At 41.7% G+C, this 16,171-nt stretch overlaps 2 protein-coding genes and 1 pseudogene across 2 annotated transcripts; 1 reads left to right on the plus strand and 2 right to left on the minus strand.

The window, feature by feature from the left end:
- Positions 1 to 769: 769 nt before the first annotated feature.
- On the plus strand, positions 770 to 2,897 carry LOC121791653 (annotated as a pseudogene).
- A 101-nt stretch (positions 2,898 to 2,998) lies between these two features.
- Positions 2,999 to 5,443, minus strand: LOC121791657 (60S ribosomal protein L18-2-like). The gene is made up of 5 exons (XM_042189528.1): positions 5,344 to 5,443; positions 5,178 to 5,267; positions 4,978 to 5,106; positions 4,186 to 4,368; positions 2,999 to 3,318 (listed from the first exon to the last, which is right to left on the minus strand). The coding sequence occupies exons 1-5, from the start codon at positions 5,344 to 5,346 to the stop codon at positions 3,160 to 3,162; spliced, it is 564 nt and encodes a 187-aa protein (XP_042045462.1). The 5' UTR covers positions 5,347 to 5,443; the 3' UTR covers positions 2,999 to 3,159.
- A 5,686-nt stretch (positions 5,444 to 11,129) lies between these two features.
- Positions 11,130 to 12,952, minus strand: LOC121791656 (ectonucleotide pyrophosphatase/phosphodiesterase family member 3-like). Its single transcript, XM_042189527.1, has one exon. It carries the CDS (start codon positions 12,880 to 12,882, stop codon positions 11,449 to 11,451), a length of 1,434 nt encoding a protein of 477 aa, XP_042045461.1. The 5' UTR covers positions 12,883 to 12,952; the 3' UTR covers positions 11,130 to 11,448.
- Positions 12,953 to 16,171: the final 3,219 nt, after the last annotated feature.

The raw sequence follows: 16,171 nt of genomic DNA on the forward strand, positions 1-16,171 counted from the left end.
AAAAATTTATATTTTTTAAAGACGGAGATAGGGATAGGAGAATTTAAACAAATTATTGTCCATGATTGTTTTCGAAAGATTGGTAACTTAGAGCATCGTTAATGCCATGTGTCGGGCGCGAGTCCTAGCCCGGCCCGACCTGCGCGTTGGATGGAGGGGAGTTGCGGCCTGGGCCGGTCCTGGGGCCGCATTTGCGGCCTGAGGACAGTCACGGGGTCCGGCACGGGCACGCGTTAGGTGGTTCGGGACGGGACGCAACGCGGCTCGGCCCAGGGTTATTTCAAGTTCGGGCGGGGCCGCAACTCAATTTTTAATTATTTTTTTAAAATTCAAAATTTTTAAAATTTGTGTTTTTTATGGTTTTTATTTTAAAATTTGTGTTTTTTATTGTTTTTATTTTAAAATTTTAAAATTTTAAAAATTTGTGTTTTTCTAGCATTAACGTTTTATATTTTTTATGGTTTTTATTTTGTGTTTTAAAATTTCTATGTTGTAATTTTCAATCTTCGATGGAAATTAACTTTTTCGTGTTATAAATTTCCGGTATTTTTTATTGTACGTTTAAAATAGGTTGAAGTTGTAAATAATGTCATTTATTAGTTGCAGCCCGGGTTGTGGCCTGCAGGGTTAGAGCGGTTGAGGTCTGGACTGCAACTATAGAGGAATAATGACGTGGAGGGGATTTGGGGCCTGAAACTGGGTCTGGGTTAATGATGCCTTAAGCTTTGAGACGGACACGTTTGACATTCACTTGCCATATCATCAAATAGTCTTCAACTTAACCATTTACCAACTTCCAACACACTTCCCCAATTTTCTCACACTCTTATCTCTCAAAAAGTGAAAATCAAGGCAATGGCCGTGAGCAACAACATCACCGCGTTGCTGAACTTCATCGCCCTGATGTGCTCCATCCCGATCATCGCCGCGGGCATTTGGCTGGCCTCGAAACCCGACAACGAGTGCATCCGGTGGCTCCGCTGGCCCCTCGTCTTCCTCGGAATGGCCTTCCTCCTCGTCGCCCTCGCCGGCTTCGTCGGCGCCTACTGGAAGAAGGAAGGCCTCCTCGGCCTCTACCTCGTCTCCATGTTCATCCTTATCCTCCTCCTCCTCGTCCTCCTCGTCCTCGCCTTCGTCGTCACTCGCCCGGGCGGGCCTACCCCGTCCCCGGCGCCGCCTTCCGCGAGTACCGCCTTGGCGGCTTCTCGGGCTGGCTCCGCGACCACGTCACCGGCGATGATAATTGGCCCGGATTAGGGCCTGTTTGGCGGAGTCGCAAATCTGCTCTCAAAATTACGTCTCCGCCGCTGATTTCTTCGCCGCGCATCTCTCTCCTATTCAGGTAGATCATCAAACCCCCTTTCGCTTTTTCACCGAATATTTTTTACTGCCTTTTGCTTTTCCACTGTTTAATTTCTTATTTTATTCCCATCTCAATTAGTTATACTACTCCCCTTGCCAAAGAAGATGCTTGCACTGTGATTTTTATGCAGTTTTATTTTATGTGTTTGATAGAGTGTATAAAGTATTTTCTTCGTCCACTATTAAGAGTTTCATTTGAATTCGCCGTGAGTTTTGAAAAATGGAGCATAAAGAAAAGTACATGAGGTGAGGAAAGATAGTGGAACTCCGGATCCATAGTTTTACAATAGAATGTGAATGAAATAGGTTATTGGAAAGTTAGGTCTACCTATCTTTTATACGAAAAGTGAACTGAGACTTCTATCTTTTATAGTAAAAGTGAACTGAGACTTCTAATGGAAGACGGAATAAAATGGTAAACCAGGATTTCTAATGTCGGACGGAAAGAGTAAGATGAAATAAACTACAAATAAATTATTTTTATTTTTAATAATAAGTCATCTTGGGTGGAACAAAGTAAAATGGAAAGTGGACCATTTTCGGTGAGACGTAGGGAGTACCTCCATTCACAAAAAAGAGACTAATTAGATCAATTCATTATATGAAAAGTTTTAAACAAATACTACTAATCACGTCATTCTAAATGTGGAAGCTCATAATTCACTGAAACTACTTTTATCACTTTTTCCCTCCTCTCTCACTTTACTAATTGCGCAAATCTTTATTATTTATAACTTTGTCTATTTTTTTTGGACGGAGTCCGTATTATTCTACCATCACTAGGTGATTTATGAGTGCATTATTGTCTTTTTTATGGTTTGATTTTCTGGACCGCATTTCATTATTGCGGTGACACTCTGTAATTAGTTGAGAGGAGAATTCAAGCATGAAACTTTTTTATAGACCCTCAAATTAAATAATTTTTGTGGACCCTTATCTTGATACAATGTCATGTGTTGATTGAAATTTGTCTAGAGACTTGATTATAACTTAAAATCACCCCATCAATCTTTTACCTAATGTTAGTAGGTGTAGGTCCCTTAATTCATTTCCACTAAAACCAACAAACATTCATGTTCTTAATTCCAAGGCCGGATGCTGCAAGCCGCCAATGATATGCGGGTTTCAGTACGCCGGGGCTACGACGTGGAATGGGGCAGGCAACGTGGCAGCAGATGCGGACTGTGGCAAGTGGAGCAACGACCCAAGCCAGTTGTGCTATAACTGCGATTCGTGCAAGGCCGGGCTGTTGGGGAACCTAAGGCACGAGTGGAGGAAGGCGAATGTCATACTCATCGTCACGGTGGTGGTTCTGATATGGGTGTATCTCATCGCTTGCAGCGCTTACAAGAATGCTCAAACGGAGGAACTCTTCGCCAGATACAAGCGGGGATGGACTTGATTTCTTTTATCATGTTTTAATGAAACTGATGGAGTATTAAATTTTGTTATCTCTATTCTACTTTACCAATTTTATTAAATTTTGTTATCTTATGTTTCATAAATCATAATGACTGTGATTGGGTTGTCTTTGACGAGTGTGGTCTTTCTATATACACTGCCCAGCTAAACTAAGAGACCGAAATGGACAACAAAAACGACTGACAAACCTACTTAGGCGAAATTTGAAAAAAACTAAGCAAGCAAAATCAGATGTCATGTCACTAGTAAAATATAGAGAGTATAATCAAAGGGTAATTGTATCGTCAAACATTTGAACCAAAGAAACTAAAAGGGCAAGGCCAAAATCTCACTCTCAACCAAAGAAAAATTTGCTATGATAATAAAATAATTTTCTCAAACCCTGAATCCCCTGCTGTTTCTTTTTCCTCTTGCTCTCTCAAACTTCCTTCCCTTGGCTCGCACATAAGGCTTAGTGTGGCTGTGTGGCACACCCGGAGCTGGACCGAAGTGCTTCACAGCTTCACGAGCTTTAGGAGAACCTCTCAGTAGTACCTGCAATGCACAAGCATAGTATTGTCGATTTTACTTTCAGAGTCGCACTAGAAAAAAAAGACACTATCAACATTTGAAATGCGAATTAATCTATAAAGAGCATGAGAACTACCTTTTCCCTGCAAGGAAACTCAAGAATCAAGATATATATGACACATTATGATACGGATTGGAGGAGTGGAAATGGGGAAGTAGCTGGGCCAGCTGATGTGGAGGATTTGGTGGGCAGCGGCATAATGATAGAGAATGAGATTAACGGGTTAGAGAAAGCAGCGGCAGAATGATAGAGAAGGAGATTAACGCTTTACTCTTAATTATTAATTAGTTAGGCTCTGGTTTAATATATTAGGGTTATAGATTATTATAAATAGAACTTAAGAATGAGAGCAGCGTATCTTTTGGAGAGATCAGAAATAGGACGGCGGTAGCCGTAGGCCTCTGCGAGGATTATCGTGGCCTCCTTCGTGAGGATTGTTATTCTATTTGCTTCTTTCTTTCTGTCCTTTTTATCAATAAATTGAGATCTTATTTCCTTAATAAGTGTTCTATTGATTGAGTTGGAATTCAGCCTTTACTCCTAACACATTAGGTTCCACTGCTTCATCATTAGAACTGAAGTAGTCTTTTCATACTAGGTGTTAAAATTATGATATTAAAAGCCAGGAGGAGCTCACAATACCTTTCAAAACAACATTTGAATTTTTTTGGTTACAGTAGTTGTATAAATCTAAAATCAAACTCGTGGTTCAAAGAGATAGAAACAACATCCTATCCATTTCTCAAGTTATATACACAAGCAGCATAGCAGAAATGAGTTAACTTCCTTCAACATATTCAACAGATATTCAAAATACAAGAATTAAGTACCGTGTTTTGCCCAAGAGGAGCTCTGAGAGCAAGCTGGTCAAAAGTCAAGCATTCTCCGCCAGCCTTCTCAATCCTAGCCCTTGCTCTTTCTGTGAACCTCAGGGCAGTTACCTTCATGGCAGGGATGTCATGCACCCGGATATCATCGGTGACAGGCCCTACAACAACAGCAATCTTGTCCTCCTACCAATAAAAAAAATTTCAAAAACACTAAACCATTAATTATACACAAACTACAAAGGACAAGATACATGGTTGAAATTGTTATTATGGCCAGCCCCCTACAATTAAACAACCAACATAGGATACCATACTGCATATATGAATGAAGTTCAAATATTCAGCAATGCCAAACAACATTAATCTCCCCTTACTGCACAATGATTCAGTTTCAATCCTACAACCTAAAAAATGCATTACACATCTTTTGAACAATACAAACCCAATTGATTCAATAATGTAAGACTAAACAGCATTAAAGAGCTGTTCGGTTTGCATGATTGTATCTCGGGATTAAATATTAATATGTTTGGTTCATGAGATTGAATGTCACAACTCAACTAGATAGCTAATCTAGTGATAATTAGTCATAGCCAACCTCCTCTGACTAAAATAATCTCACAACTTAATCATAATTATATTCTGGTACTATTTTATTAAGGAAACGGAACATAACCGAAGCTACATAAGCAAAAATGCAAATTTTCCATTAATTCAATCTCCTAATTACAGTAAATATTAAGCTAACATGAAAATCTAAACAAATTAGAAGGTAATAAAAAAAGCTACTACCTTGGTCTTCATAAGCTGCGTGAGCCGGGAGAGCGAAAGCGGCGCTTTGTTGACCCTGCTCATGATCAAACGCTTCAAAATCACCGCATTAAACCGGCTCGCAGTCCTCCTCACGAGAAACCGGTAAAGCTATCACATTCAAAAATTGGAAGTGAGATTGATAATTCGGTGATTTTGAGGAGAGGGGAAGAGAGATGAACCTTGACGAGCAGCTTAAGGTAAATGTCATTGGATTTAGGCGCGGTGCGCTTGGTCTTCTTGCACTTGCCTCCGGCTTCCAAATCAATACCCTAGACACGAGACAATCAAACAATTAGAGAAAACTGATTTCGAGGAATCACGGGTAAACGAAGATCGGCGGCGTACCATGGCTACTTCCGCCGCAGCTGCTGGGAATTTGATTAATTTAGGGATTAGTTGTATTTATTTGGGATCCAATGAATTAGGGTTAATCGAACTACTATTCAGAGCAGAATAGGCCCAATTAAGCACACAAATTTGGGGAGGTAGCCCAAACTTTGGAACTTCTTTTTTGGTGACAGATGAGAGAGGCCCAATTAAGCACACAAATTTGGGGAAGTAGCCCAAACTTTGGAACTTCTTTTTTGGTGACAAATATTCTCTCATCTAAATAAAAAATAACTAATTTTACCATTTTGCATTCCCAAAATTAAATTAACTCCAAATATAAAAAGTTTTAACAACATACTATTAACATGGACTCCACAATCCACTAATATTACTTCCATTATATTTTTTGTTTCTCTCTTACTCTTTTTAATATCTTTCTTATTTTATCGATTGCACAATAAAACTCGTATCATTTACAAATTTATTGTTTTTTTTTAACGGACGGAGTATCGAGTAGTACCCTCTCAATAATTATGGAAGCTTACTATTATCACAGTTGAAATGCTAAGAGCATCCGCAATAGCGCATGTCCCAGCAGACATGCGACCATCTAGCGGCTCGTCCGTCGCAGACGTCTGATATTGCAACCGCCTAGCTCCTTACGGACGTCTAGGGCGGACGAGAGGTCGTCTGTCTTAAAAGGCGCTCGTCCATCCCGTTGTCTGTGCGCTCGTCCGCTGCTGTGGTCAGGCGACGGACGAGCGCACGGACATCCGCATTTTTTTAACTCTATACATACGGCTCGTTGCACTTCATTTCATTTGCACCACTTGTTTTAATGAGTTTCTCTCTATCTACTCTCATTTTTATTGAAGATAAATGGATCACGACAGTGACTATTCCGCCACGAGCGAATCACAGACGACGACGTTTCCCATTGGAAGTGGAGGATACGTGGCTAGAACGAGAGGGAACGCCGCCGGGATGGTTGGGGTGCCCCAAATGCCGGCGAAGATGCCCCAAATGGCGGGGATGATGCCCGGGTACTACACCCTTGGGTCGGGATGCCCCAAATGGCGGGGATGATGTCCCAAATGACGGCCATGAATGCCGCGATGACGGCGATGGCTGGCAGGATGATGGGGGCAGTGATGCCCCAAATAGGTGTCAGGATGTGGGGAATGGTGCCCCAAATGGCGAGAATGGCGGGGATGATGCCCCAAATGGGGAGTGGGGTGATGCAGGACATGTTTGCCGATGCGGGGAGTAGTAGAGTGGGGGTCTCCCAATCGTCTGGGGACAATGTCTATATGCCCTCTCTGGATTTTATGACAGGTTGTTCCAAGGCCTGTACTCTACTAGAGACTCAGTTCATCGGCCTTGAGACTTTCTCACTGGAGGAGTTGGGTCTATCTCCGATGAGGGAGCCTCCCACTAAGAGTCCACCGGCGGCAGGGCGTCGGGGTGCTTTGGCATGGAAGTCGAAAAAGAAGGGGAAGGGCTAGGGCAAGGGGGTGGCGGGGGGCGCGTAGGAGACCTGGTGGTGACAGAGGACCATCTGGAGTGAGGAGGAGTGTTTGGCTCTATCCAAGGCTTAGATCGGTGTTGTTGATGATCCCATTGTGGAAAGCAATCAGCACATCATCGGGATGTGGGCTCGCATTGCAGACTCCTACACGACATTCAAGCCGGCGGCCGGGAAGTCTCACGAGCCTGAGCAGTGCCGGAAGCAATGGGAGCAAGTAAGGAGGGCGATCTCCCGATTTGTCGGCATCTACGAGAACAACTCTCGCTTGCTAACCAGCGGCCAGACCATGAAGGATGTGAAGAGGTTGTCGCTGCAGCAGTACCCTGAGACTGGTAAGTTGAGCGCGTTTAAATACTGGGACGCTTATGTGGTGCTGATGGATTTCGCCAAGTTTCGTGCTGGTGTTGCCACTGGCTGGCCGAAGCGGACGAAGCTCAACATCTCCGGCGAGTACAGCAGCAGTGCCGGTTCCCACGACCTCCCCGACAATGCCGAAGAGACCCCTCCACCAGTTTCTTGCCGCCGTCTAGACATGCCCACCGGTTCCGGTTCCGAACCGGAACCTGGCCATTTCCCGAACCGGAACCGTCGGAATTCGGGTCGCGGTCCGGTTCCGGTTCAAGATATTTGAACCAGAACGTGACCGAACCGGCGGTTCCGGACGGTTCGAAACCCGCCGTTAACCGGCGGAACTGCCTTGGGCGCGTATTTCAAGGCGTGTGGATAGGGCAGACCGGCGGCAGCTTTTCAGCTGAAAAACCGGCCGTTCCGTCGGTTTTTGGGTCGAACCGGCGGTTAACCGTGAAAACCGGCGGTTAACCGCCTTCAGGGGGTTCCGTTGCGGCGCGAGAAACGAGGTGACATGACGCAGCTTTTGCAACGTTTCGTTGACAGAAACGGCGGTTTTGTCCCGGAAACCGGCGGTTCAGGCGGTTTTCCGCCAAAAACCGCCGGTTTTGCCGAAATTCAAATTTTTTTTTCAAATTTCAAATTCGAATTCTTCCATTTTCCCCCCATTTTTATCTATAAATACCCCCCTCTATCCTCATTTACATTCACCCCACTCTTGTGTTAATAAAAGTTTCTCTCTTCAATTATTTTTTTCCCCCCCATTTCATGTTTTTTTATTTGTAATTGTAATGTATCGTTGTTGCGGCTAAGTTGTACTTGAAGATCATTAAAATATATTTCCCATTTGATAAGTATCTTATTGGTGAAAAAGGATATCTTTGGGGCAGATGGTACGGAACACAAAATTATATATGAAATCTGGATGAATGGGATCAGATTATGTTTAAAATGGGAAGCTGGGTTAACTGGCCGCCAATGAACCCAGCTTCCCATTTTAAACTAATAATCTGATCCTCATTCATCCAGATTCCATATATAAATGTTCTAGTACCATCTGCCTCAAAGATACCCACTTTTCACCAATAAGATATTTATCAAATGGGGAATATATTAATGATCTTCAAGTACAATTCTTCTCGGAATCAACCATTTTCTCTTGCAAAATGTGCCCATTTCTAAGCAAACACATATCAGCACGCCATATACACATTGCTGTATTTCTAATAGGGGCAATTTGATCTTCCAAAGCAATCAATGCATCTCGAACACACATAGTCAGAACATTATTCAAGCATCTAGCATGGAAAAAATCATAACAAACTATCTATTAGTGCTAATTTTTTCCATGATTGAATAATATTCTGACTATGTGTGTTCGAGATGCATTGATTGCTTTGGAAGATCAAATTGCCCCTATTAGAAATGCAGCAATGTGTATATGGCGTGCTGATATGTGTTTGCTTAGAAAATGGGCAACATTTTGCAAGAAAAAAGGGTTGATCCTAAGGTAAGAGAACTACGTGGGCTTTGATTCCTCAATAAAATTGTGGATACGTAGGCAACTCAACTTAAATTGAAAAGTTTAACTTTGAAAGTTTAAGTTGATCCCAAGCCCTTTTCAATTTTTCTTTTTCCCCCCCATTTCATGTTTTTTTTATTTACCTTCGAGTCCCACGAGGCGACGACACTTGTAAATTATATTATATTGTTGTATGTTGTTGTATTGTATACTTATGTAATGTAAATTGTAATGTATCGTTGTCCGTTACAACTCAAAATCAATAAAATTTATTTCATTTTCTCCTTATTCGTCTTATTTGTGCTTGAATTATGCATTGTCTGTTCCGTTTATTGTATAAAGCCAAATTTCAAATTAAAAAAAAAAATTGAACCGGCAAAAACCGCCGGTTCGAAAACCGAAACCCCAAACCGCCGGAAAACTGGCGGTTCCGAACCGGAACCGGAACCGCCGGTTTTCGAACCGGAACCGGAACCGTGAAATAGCCTCACGGTTCGGTTCCGGTTCCGCCATCGACCAAACCGGAACCGGCGGTTCCGAATCGGAACCGCCGGTTCGTGAACCGTGGGCAACACTACCGCCGTCGCCTGGTTGGGCAAAAGACGGCAATGCGGGCATCTAGGGGAGGCGCCAGTAGGTCCAGGAGATTCAATCCGCAGCTCTTATTGCCGAGCCCCCTCCCAGTCTCACCAACCTCGCGCGCGTGCAATAACAGATGAGCATGTTCGAGGTCATACGGGAGTGGAGGGCGGCGGATGACCCCTTACACAAGGAGATGCTGGAGGGCCTCATTCAAAGTATGAGGCGCGATTTGGGACTCCCACCCCTCACCGGGGTACCGCTGGCCTTTGGGGACTCCGATGTCGTCGGGACTGGCTAAGGGGACTCTGAAGAGTGAGACGGGTGGCCGCGTGTGGTGAAGCTTTGAGATGGTTTTTTTTAACTATGTATTTTTTTAATCATTTAAAATGTTATTTACTCCATCCGTCTACGAAAAATAGAGCACATTTGCCATTTTTGGTTGTCCACGAAAAATATAGTACATTTAAGAAATGAAAGTTTTCAACAACTTCTCTCTTACTAATAATATGGACCCCATATTCCACTAGCACTTCTTTTCTTTTACTTTTTCCTCTTCTCTTTTATTTTACCAATTTCACATTAAAATCCGTGTCATTCACAATGTGTCCTATTTTTCGTGGACGAAGAGAGTATTTTTTATGAATGAAAAGAGTACTTACATAAGAAAATATTTTGAAAGATTTGATTTTTCCTTAGAAATTATTAATAGTAGCATTTAATTTGCCGTCTCTGGGACATCATTTAATGCCTTAAATTTGTTGGCATTGATATTTTGAATCCATCCATTTATTACTCTCTTAAGTAAATCTTGATAAAATCACTTTTAAGATTTGATTGGATTCTGCAAATCTGGATATGATATTTTCTAGATTATTGCATGCCTTAGATAAATTATTCTATTTCTCTTACATGTAGGAACACCATTAATTTAGAAGACATTGGCGATGCCCGAAGACTTGCATACATCTCATCTTTACTTATAATAGATTATAATTTGATTGTTTTGTATCTATTGGAGTTTCATATTCAAGAACCGAACATTACAATCCTCGTTTTGGGATTATTCTTTCGATCACAAATTGATATTCAAAACAATTTGTATTCAAATATATTTCTTTGAAACAAAAGAACATAATAATCATGGTTCTTACATAGCTTGTCTTGATTTATATATAATCCCAACTCAATATTTTTTAACATCCGGTGATATCAACTACTCTCTCAATTCCATTATAATTGAGGTGTTTCTTTTCAGTATAAAAATTAAAAAACAAATCTTTATTGTGTTTAGTGGAGAGATAATAAATTAAGAGAGATAATTGTTTTTATTCACTAAGATAGTGGTAGTATTTTAGTAGGACCTAATATATATATGAGATAATTAATGCATAACACTAAATCTCAACCATTAAATAAAAAAAATGGAAGGAAGAGATAGGGTGGATTTTGGAAACACGGAATACACTATAATTATGTTTTGGTTTAATCTATGTTATAATCTAAATGTCTCTATAGTGAACTAAACACTCTTAGAATGAACTAAATCCTAATCCTTCACTATAATAACATTTTGATTCACTTCGTGTTTTCAAATCCGTGTTATGAACTAAAACACATAGTGAACTTCAGGTTTTATTCTTTAATTATGCATTTAGTTCTTGCCCTATATTAATACTTTAGTATATTTTAATCCTAATCGACATTCAAATATTTAATTGTATATTTTAGTTTTGGTAGTCATTCTGTAGTTCCATCCATATTAGGTAGTTTTATCCACTAAAATAATGATACCATGATTCTATACATGTATTAAACGATCAATAAAATCAACAAGTACAAGGCTTATTATATCGCCACTTCAACTTAACTAGTATTGGAAAAGAAAAGTTAATGCACAATATAAGGTAACACTAATTTCCATCAGATTAGTACATGATGGAATAAATTAGCTTTGCAGCTAACCTCTAATGAAAAACGGCCACAAAGATCAGTCGAATATTGAAGATACAGTGCAGAAGATATGATAAAAAGCAACACCATCATCCACTTGATCATACCACAAAGACTTGATAACTACCTGAACTTCCAAATACCAGTGTAGTTACCTTGTCAATTGCACTCATCACTCCAAATTTGATGGCTAGTTTGAGTGAGCAGGCAAAACAACAGTGTCTGCAAATGACACTGAACCATTATTAGAGGCTCCATCAATTTTCAAGATTCTAGTAACCATGTTATATATCTGCACATTCTCAAAAGATGGCACTTTCCTCCCCCTCGCAAATCGCGGCCCATGAGCAATGAAAATAGTCCTCATCGAGAAGAATGCATTGTCGTATCCGTGAGCTCCACCGCACTCCTGCCCTGTTGATCTCGTCTGCTTCACCGTGAACCCCTCCCCGACCAATCCCACTATAGGCGGAATCCTATAACTATCCGAGTAATGCAGCCGGTTAGGCAAATCCTCCTTGAGAAAAACCCTCAAGAACTCCCCATTCCCCACTCTACCCGACCCCAACCCCTCGTTCATCTTACCAACAATCTCGCTCGTGGAGTAGCCAGGAGGGGGGCGGATTGACAGCACCGGAGTGTAAGACTGAACCCATTCCTTCGGGATTTTAACCCATTCAGCAAGATCATCCAAAGCGATGACTCTCTTGTCACAAGTACCGACCATACCATGATCACCAAGCAGGATAATATTCACATCCTGAAAAACTCCTCTTTCCTCCATTCCGCGAATCAATCTACCAATCAACGCATCAATCTCAACAACGGCATCAGTGATCCTGACATCATCAGGGCCGTACTGGTGGCCCTGGTGATCAGGATCCTCGAAATACAACGTCATAAACGAGGGAATTTCATCACTAGGCAAATCGAAGTAGCTAAGCAATACATCAACTCTTTCTTCAAATGGAACGGATTCGTTGTAAGGCATACAATAATTGGTGGGGCAATTCCAGGAACCCTTGCGTACCTCGGAGCCGGGCCAGAAGTAGGTGGAGGCTTTGAGGCCGTGATTCGAGACGGTCTCCCAGAGGGGATCGCCGAGCCACCACTTGGGGTCGTGGCTGGCCATGTTGAATTTGTCGCCGGAGATAGGATCGGTGAAGTAATTGTTGATGATGCCGTGGTAGGGAGGGTAGAGGCCGGTGACGATGGAGTAGTGATTGGGGAAAGTTAGGGTTGGGAAGACGGGAATTAGGCCGAGATCGGCTTCAGTACCGTTGCGGATAAGGCGATTGATGTTGGGGAGATCGGTTTTGAATTGGTAGCCGAAGCGGAAGCCGTCGGAGGAGATGATTAGGACGACGGGGTGGTGGAGCTTGGAGAGGGGCCTGGAGGAGAGGGCGGCAGTGGAATGGGGGCTGGGGTTTGGGGGTTTGGAGGAGGAGAAGAAGAGGAAGGAGAATGCGGCGGCGGTGGTGATGACGAGGGAGATGAATGCGAGTGTGGAAGAGGGGGATTTCCTGGGGGCGGGAGAGGGGAGGAGGGCGGAGGAGTGGAGGTCGTCTTCGTTTGTTGAGATTGGGAGTGAGGTGGTTAGGGTGGATTGGTGATCGGAAGCCATTGGGGTGGGATTAACAGATTGTTGAAGAGATTTGAGGGTTGAGATGGCTATTATCGTTAAGAGTTGCGGTCAATGGCCACCGGCAAGAGAAGGGTAGGTAGTGGAAATGACTATATAAACTACCCACTTGTTTAGAACATCCACATCGGAGAACACAAGCTCGTCCGTTCGTCCGTCTGTGCCAGCAGTGCGGATGAGCTGTCCGCCACTGCGCTCTTGCCGCTGGTACGGCGCTGCTCGATGCATTGAGCACGTCCATGCCAGCGAGCAGGCAACGTGGCAGCTTCCTATTGGCCAACGACATAGTCGTTGGCAATTTAATTTTTTTTAAAAATCGGATTTTAATTAAAAAATCCGATTAAAATAAAAAAAATATTTTTCCCACTTCCTAAAAATTATATCCGTTTTCTACCCACTTTTTAATTTATTTTCAATTTTTTTCCCCAAAAATACACATTTTCATCTATAAATACGCTCACTTCCACACCAAAAATTCACACCACACTACACAATTATCATCTAAATTCTCTCATTTCCATTCTCAATTCTCAATCTTTCTTTCACTCTTACTCTTACAACAAAACAATGTCCGGCCACGGCGGTCACCCCCTGCTCCCACGGTTGGAACCCCGATTGGTTCGGTTCACAACTGTTTCCTAGTCCGGAAACGGAATATTCGGCCCCTCCTCAAACCCAAGGCTCGGAAGTTCCGGGTGGCTACCGGCCTTACCTGATCGACGACCAAGATGCCCCCGAAGGGCATTACGGGTGGACACCCGAGCCTAGAGCGAGGTCGAGCGGTCCCTCCCAAACTCCGACTCTTCCTACTCGCGGTGTCCGCACACCGTACACTCCGGCGGAGATGGAGCAATTGTTCAAAGCGTTCTTGTCAATCTCCGAAGATCCGGAGGTTGGCACGAACCAATCCGGCAATCATTATTGGTGGCGCCTCTGTCACCGGTACAATGAAAACCGGTCGGCTGGAACAATCGAGCGCAACGAGAGTATGGTGCGCAAGGCCATATACAGAGCCAACGAAGAAATCCAAAAGTTCCATGGGTATTACCTCTAGGAAGAGCGGTCGGTGGGGAGCGGCCGGAGCGAGGTCGACATCATCAGTTCCGCTTTGTCGACCTACCAATCCATGAACTACAAGCCGTTCAAGTACCTCAACATTTGGCAGGAGACGCGGTTGCATCCGAAGTATAGGGGAGGCGTAACATCCTCCTCTAGCAGCTCCTCCAAACGGTCAAGGTTGGTATCCATATCCGACGCCGGCTCCGAAGACGTGGCTAGCCAACTTGCCAGAGCTAACTTGGGTAGCCCCGACGCAGGCCCGAGCGGTTCTCAACGCCAACCGCAAGGAAGGAAGAAGGCGGCGGCCAGCCGCCGTCACGCCGCGACTCCATCCGCCCCCGCTCCCTATGTGCCACCTCAACCCCCCCACCAACTTGTTGTGGGAGGTTTTGGCCCAACTCAATTGGCCGATAGGTCAAATATGACCCCCTACCAACTTCGATCGCATGTGGTGATGATACGGGGTCTCCAAAGAACGTTGGCGATATTGCCGGATGATGACTAGTCTTCCCCGGGGGCATTTTTACGCTTAAATTACGTAATTTTTATTTTTTAGGAGTTTAATTATGTAATTTTATTTTTAGGATTTTAAGTATGCAATTTTTATTTTTTAGTATTTTAATTATGCAATTTTTATTTTTTAGGAATTTAAATATGTAATTTTTTATTTTTTTAATTTGTAATATTATTCCGGGTTTTTTTAACGTTTTTAATTTTGTGCAAATGTTTTTATTTAAATTGAATAATGGAATGGTGGGACCCTTGTGCTCGTCCTTGCGGAAGAGCACAGATGTGGGTGTTGTGCTCTTGCCTAAGAGCAGGCAGAAAAAGTGGGGTCGGGCCCACATCCGTGCTCGTTGGCAAGAGCACGGTTATGGATGCTCTTATACTTCCAAAATATGGGCAAGGGCTAAATTATTAAATTGATATAATTTTCTAAAAATGGAATACACGTATTTTTGTGAGACGGACGAAAATGGAAAGTGTACATATTTTTATGGGAAGGAGGGAATATATAAAACATTGTTTTAGTAGTGATTTTGTGTAAGTGAGAAAAAATATAAAGAATCGTGTTTCTAATTTATGAAATGTGTCATTTAGAGTGGAAATGAGAAGAATACTTTTTTTAAAATTGTATTCTCTCTATTTTAACTATTCTATTCGTTCTATAGTAATAAATACGTTTTTTTCTGCACGTGATTTATTTGTGTTAAGTGAGTTAAATAAATGAAGAATAAAGTGGGAATGATAAAAAAAGTAGAGATATGAAGATAGAATAAAGTAGGAGAGAGTAAAGTAAGTGAGAAGAAATATGTTGACTTTATTAAAAAGGGAAATGACTCAACTATTATGGAACGGGTGGAGTATTTAATAGTAGGATAATTTAATGATATACGTTGTAAATAAAATAATGTGTAGGAGTAATGTGTTGTTTAACTATCCAAAATTAGAAAGTTCATATTTTTCGGGGACATACTAAAAAGAAAATAATTCATACTTTTCAGAGACGAAAGGAGTATTATTTTCCTAAATCTTGTGCTTAAAAGAAACATCTCTTTTATAGTGAGAAAAAGCCACAAGTGGAGTAAGTTATACTCTCTTCATCCCCAAAGAGTATGAACTTTGAGTTCGACACGAGTTTTAATGCATTATTGGTAAAGTAAGAGAGAGATAGATAGATGAAGTTTTTAAAGTATTGTTAGTGGAGAATGAGTCACACCTTATTAGAGAGAAGAGAATTTTCAAAATTGAAATGTTCCTACTCTTTGGGAACGGAGGAAAAAGGAAATAATGCATACTCTTTAGGGACGGAGGCAGTAGGAAATTTATCTATACAATTTTTTGTATTGTAATTTTCAAATTCTTTCTATAAATATCACCACATTTCACACCCTGCAAACTGTACAATCTCCGTCCAAAAAAAAAGATAAAGTTGTCAATGACACGATTGTAATGTGTAATTTGTAAAATAAAATAGATAGATAAGAAAAAGTAAGAAAAAATGTAGTGGAATGAGTGTTAGTGAATTATGGGGTTTACATTATAAATGATGTGTAAGATTATTATTTGTTGAAAACTTTCCATATTTAGACTTAGTCTAATTTTGGTGGAAGGTCCGAAATAATAAAACTAGTCTATTTTTTATGGACGGAGGGAGTATGATTTTTAATATATTGATTTTATTATTTATAGTATTAATTAATTTTATAAA

Source organism: Salvia splendens, unplaced genomic scaffold, assembly GCF_004379255.2.
Source record: "Salvia splendens isolate huo1 unplaced genomic scaffold, SspV2 ctg867, whole genome shotgun sequence".
In the NCBI taxonomy this organism is placed as follows: Eukaryota; Viridiplantae; Streptophyta; class Magnoliopsida; order Lamiales; family Lamiaceae; genus Salvia; species Salvia splendens.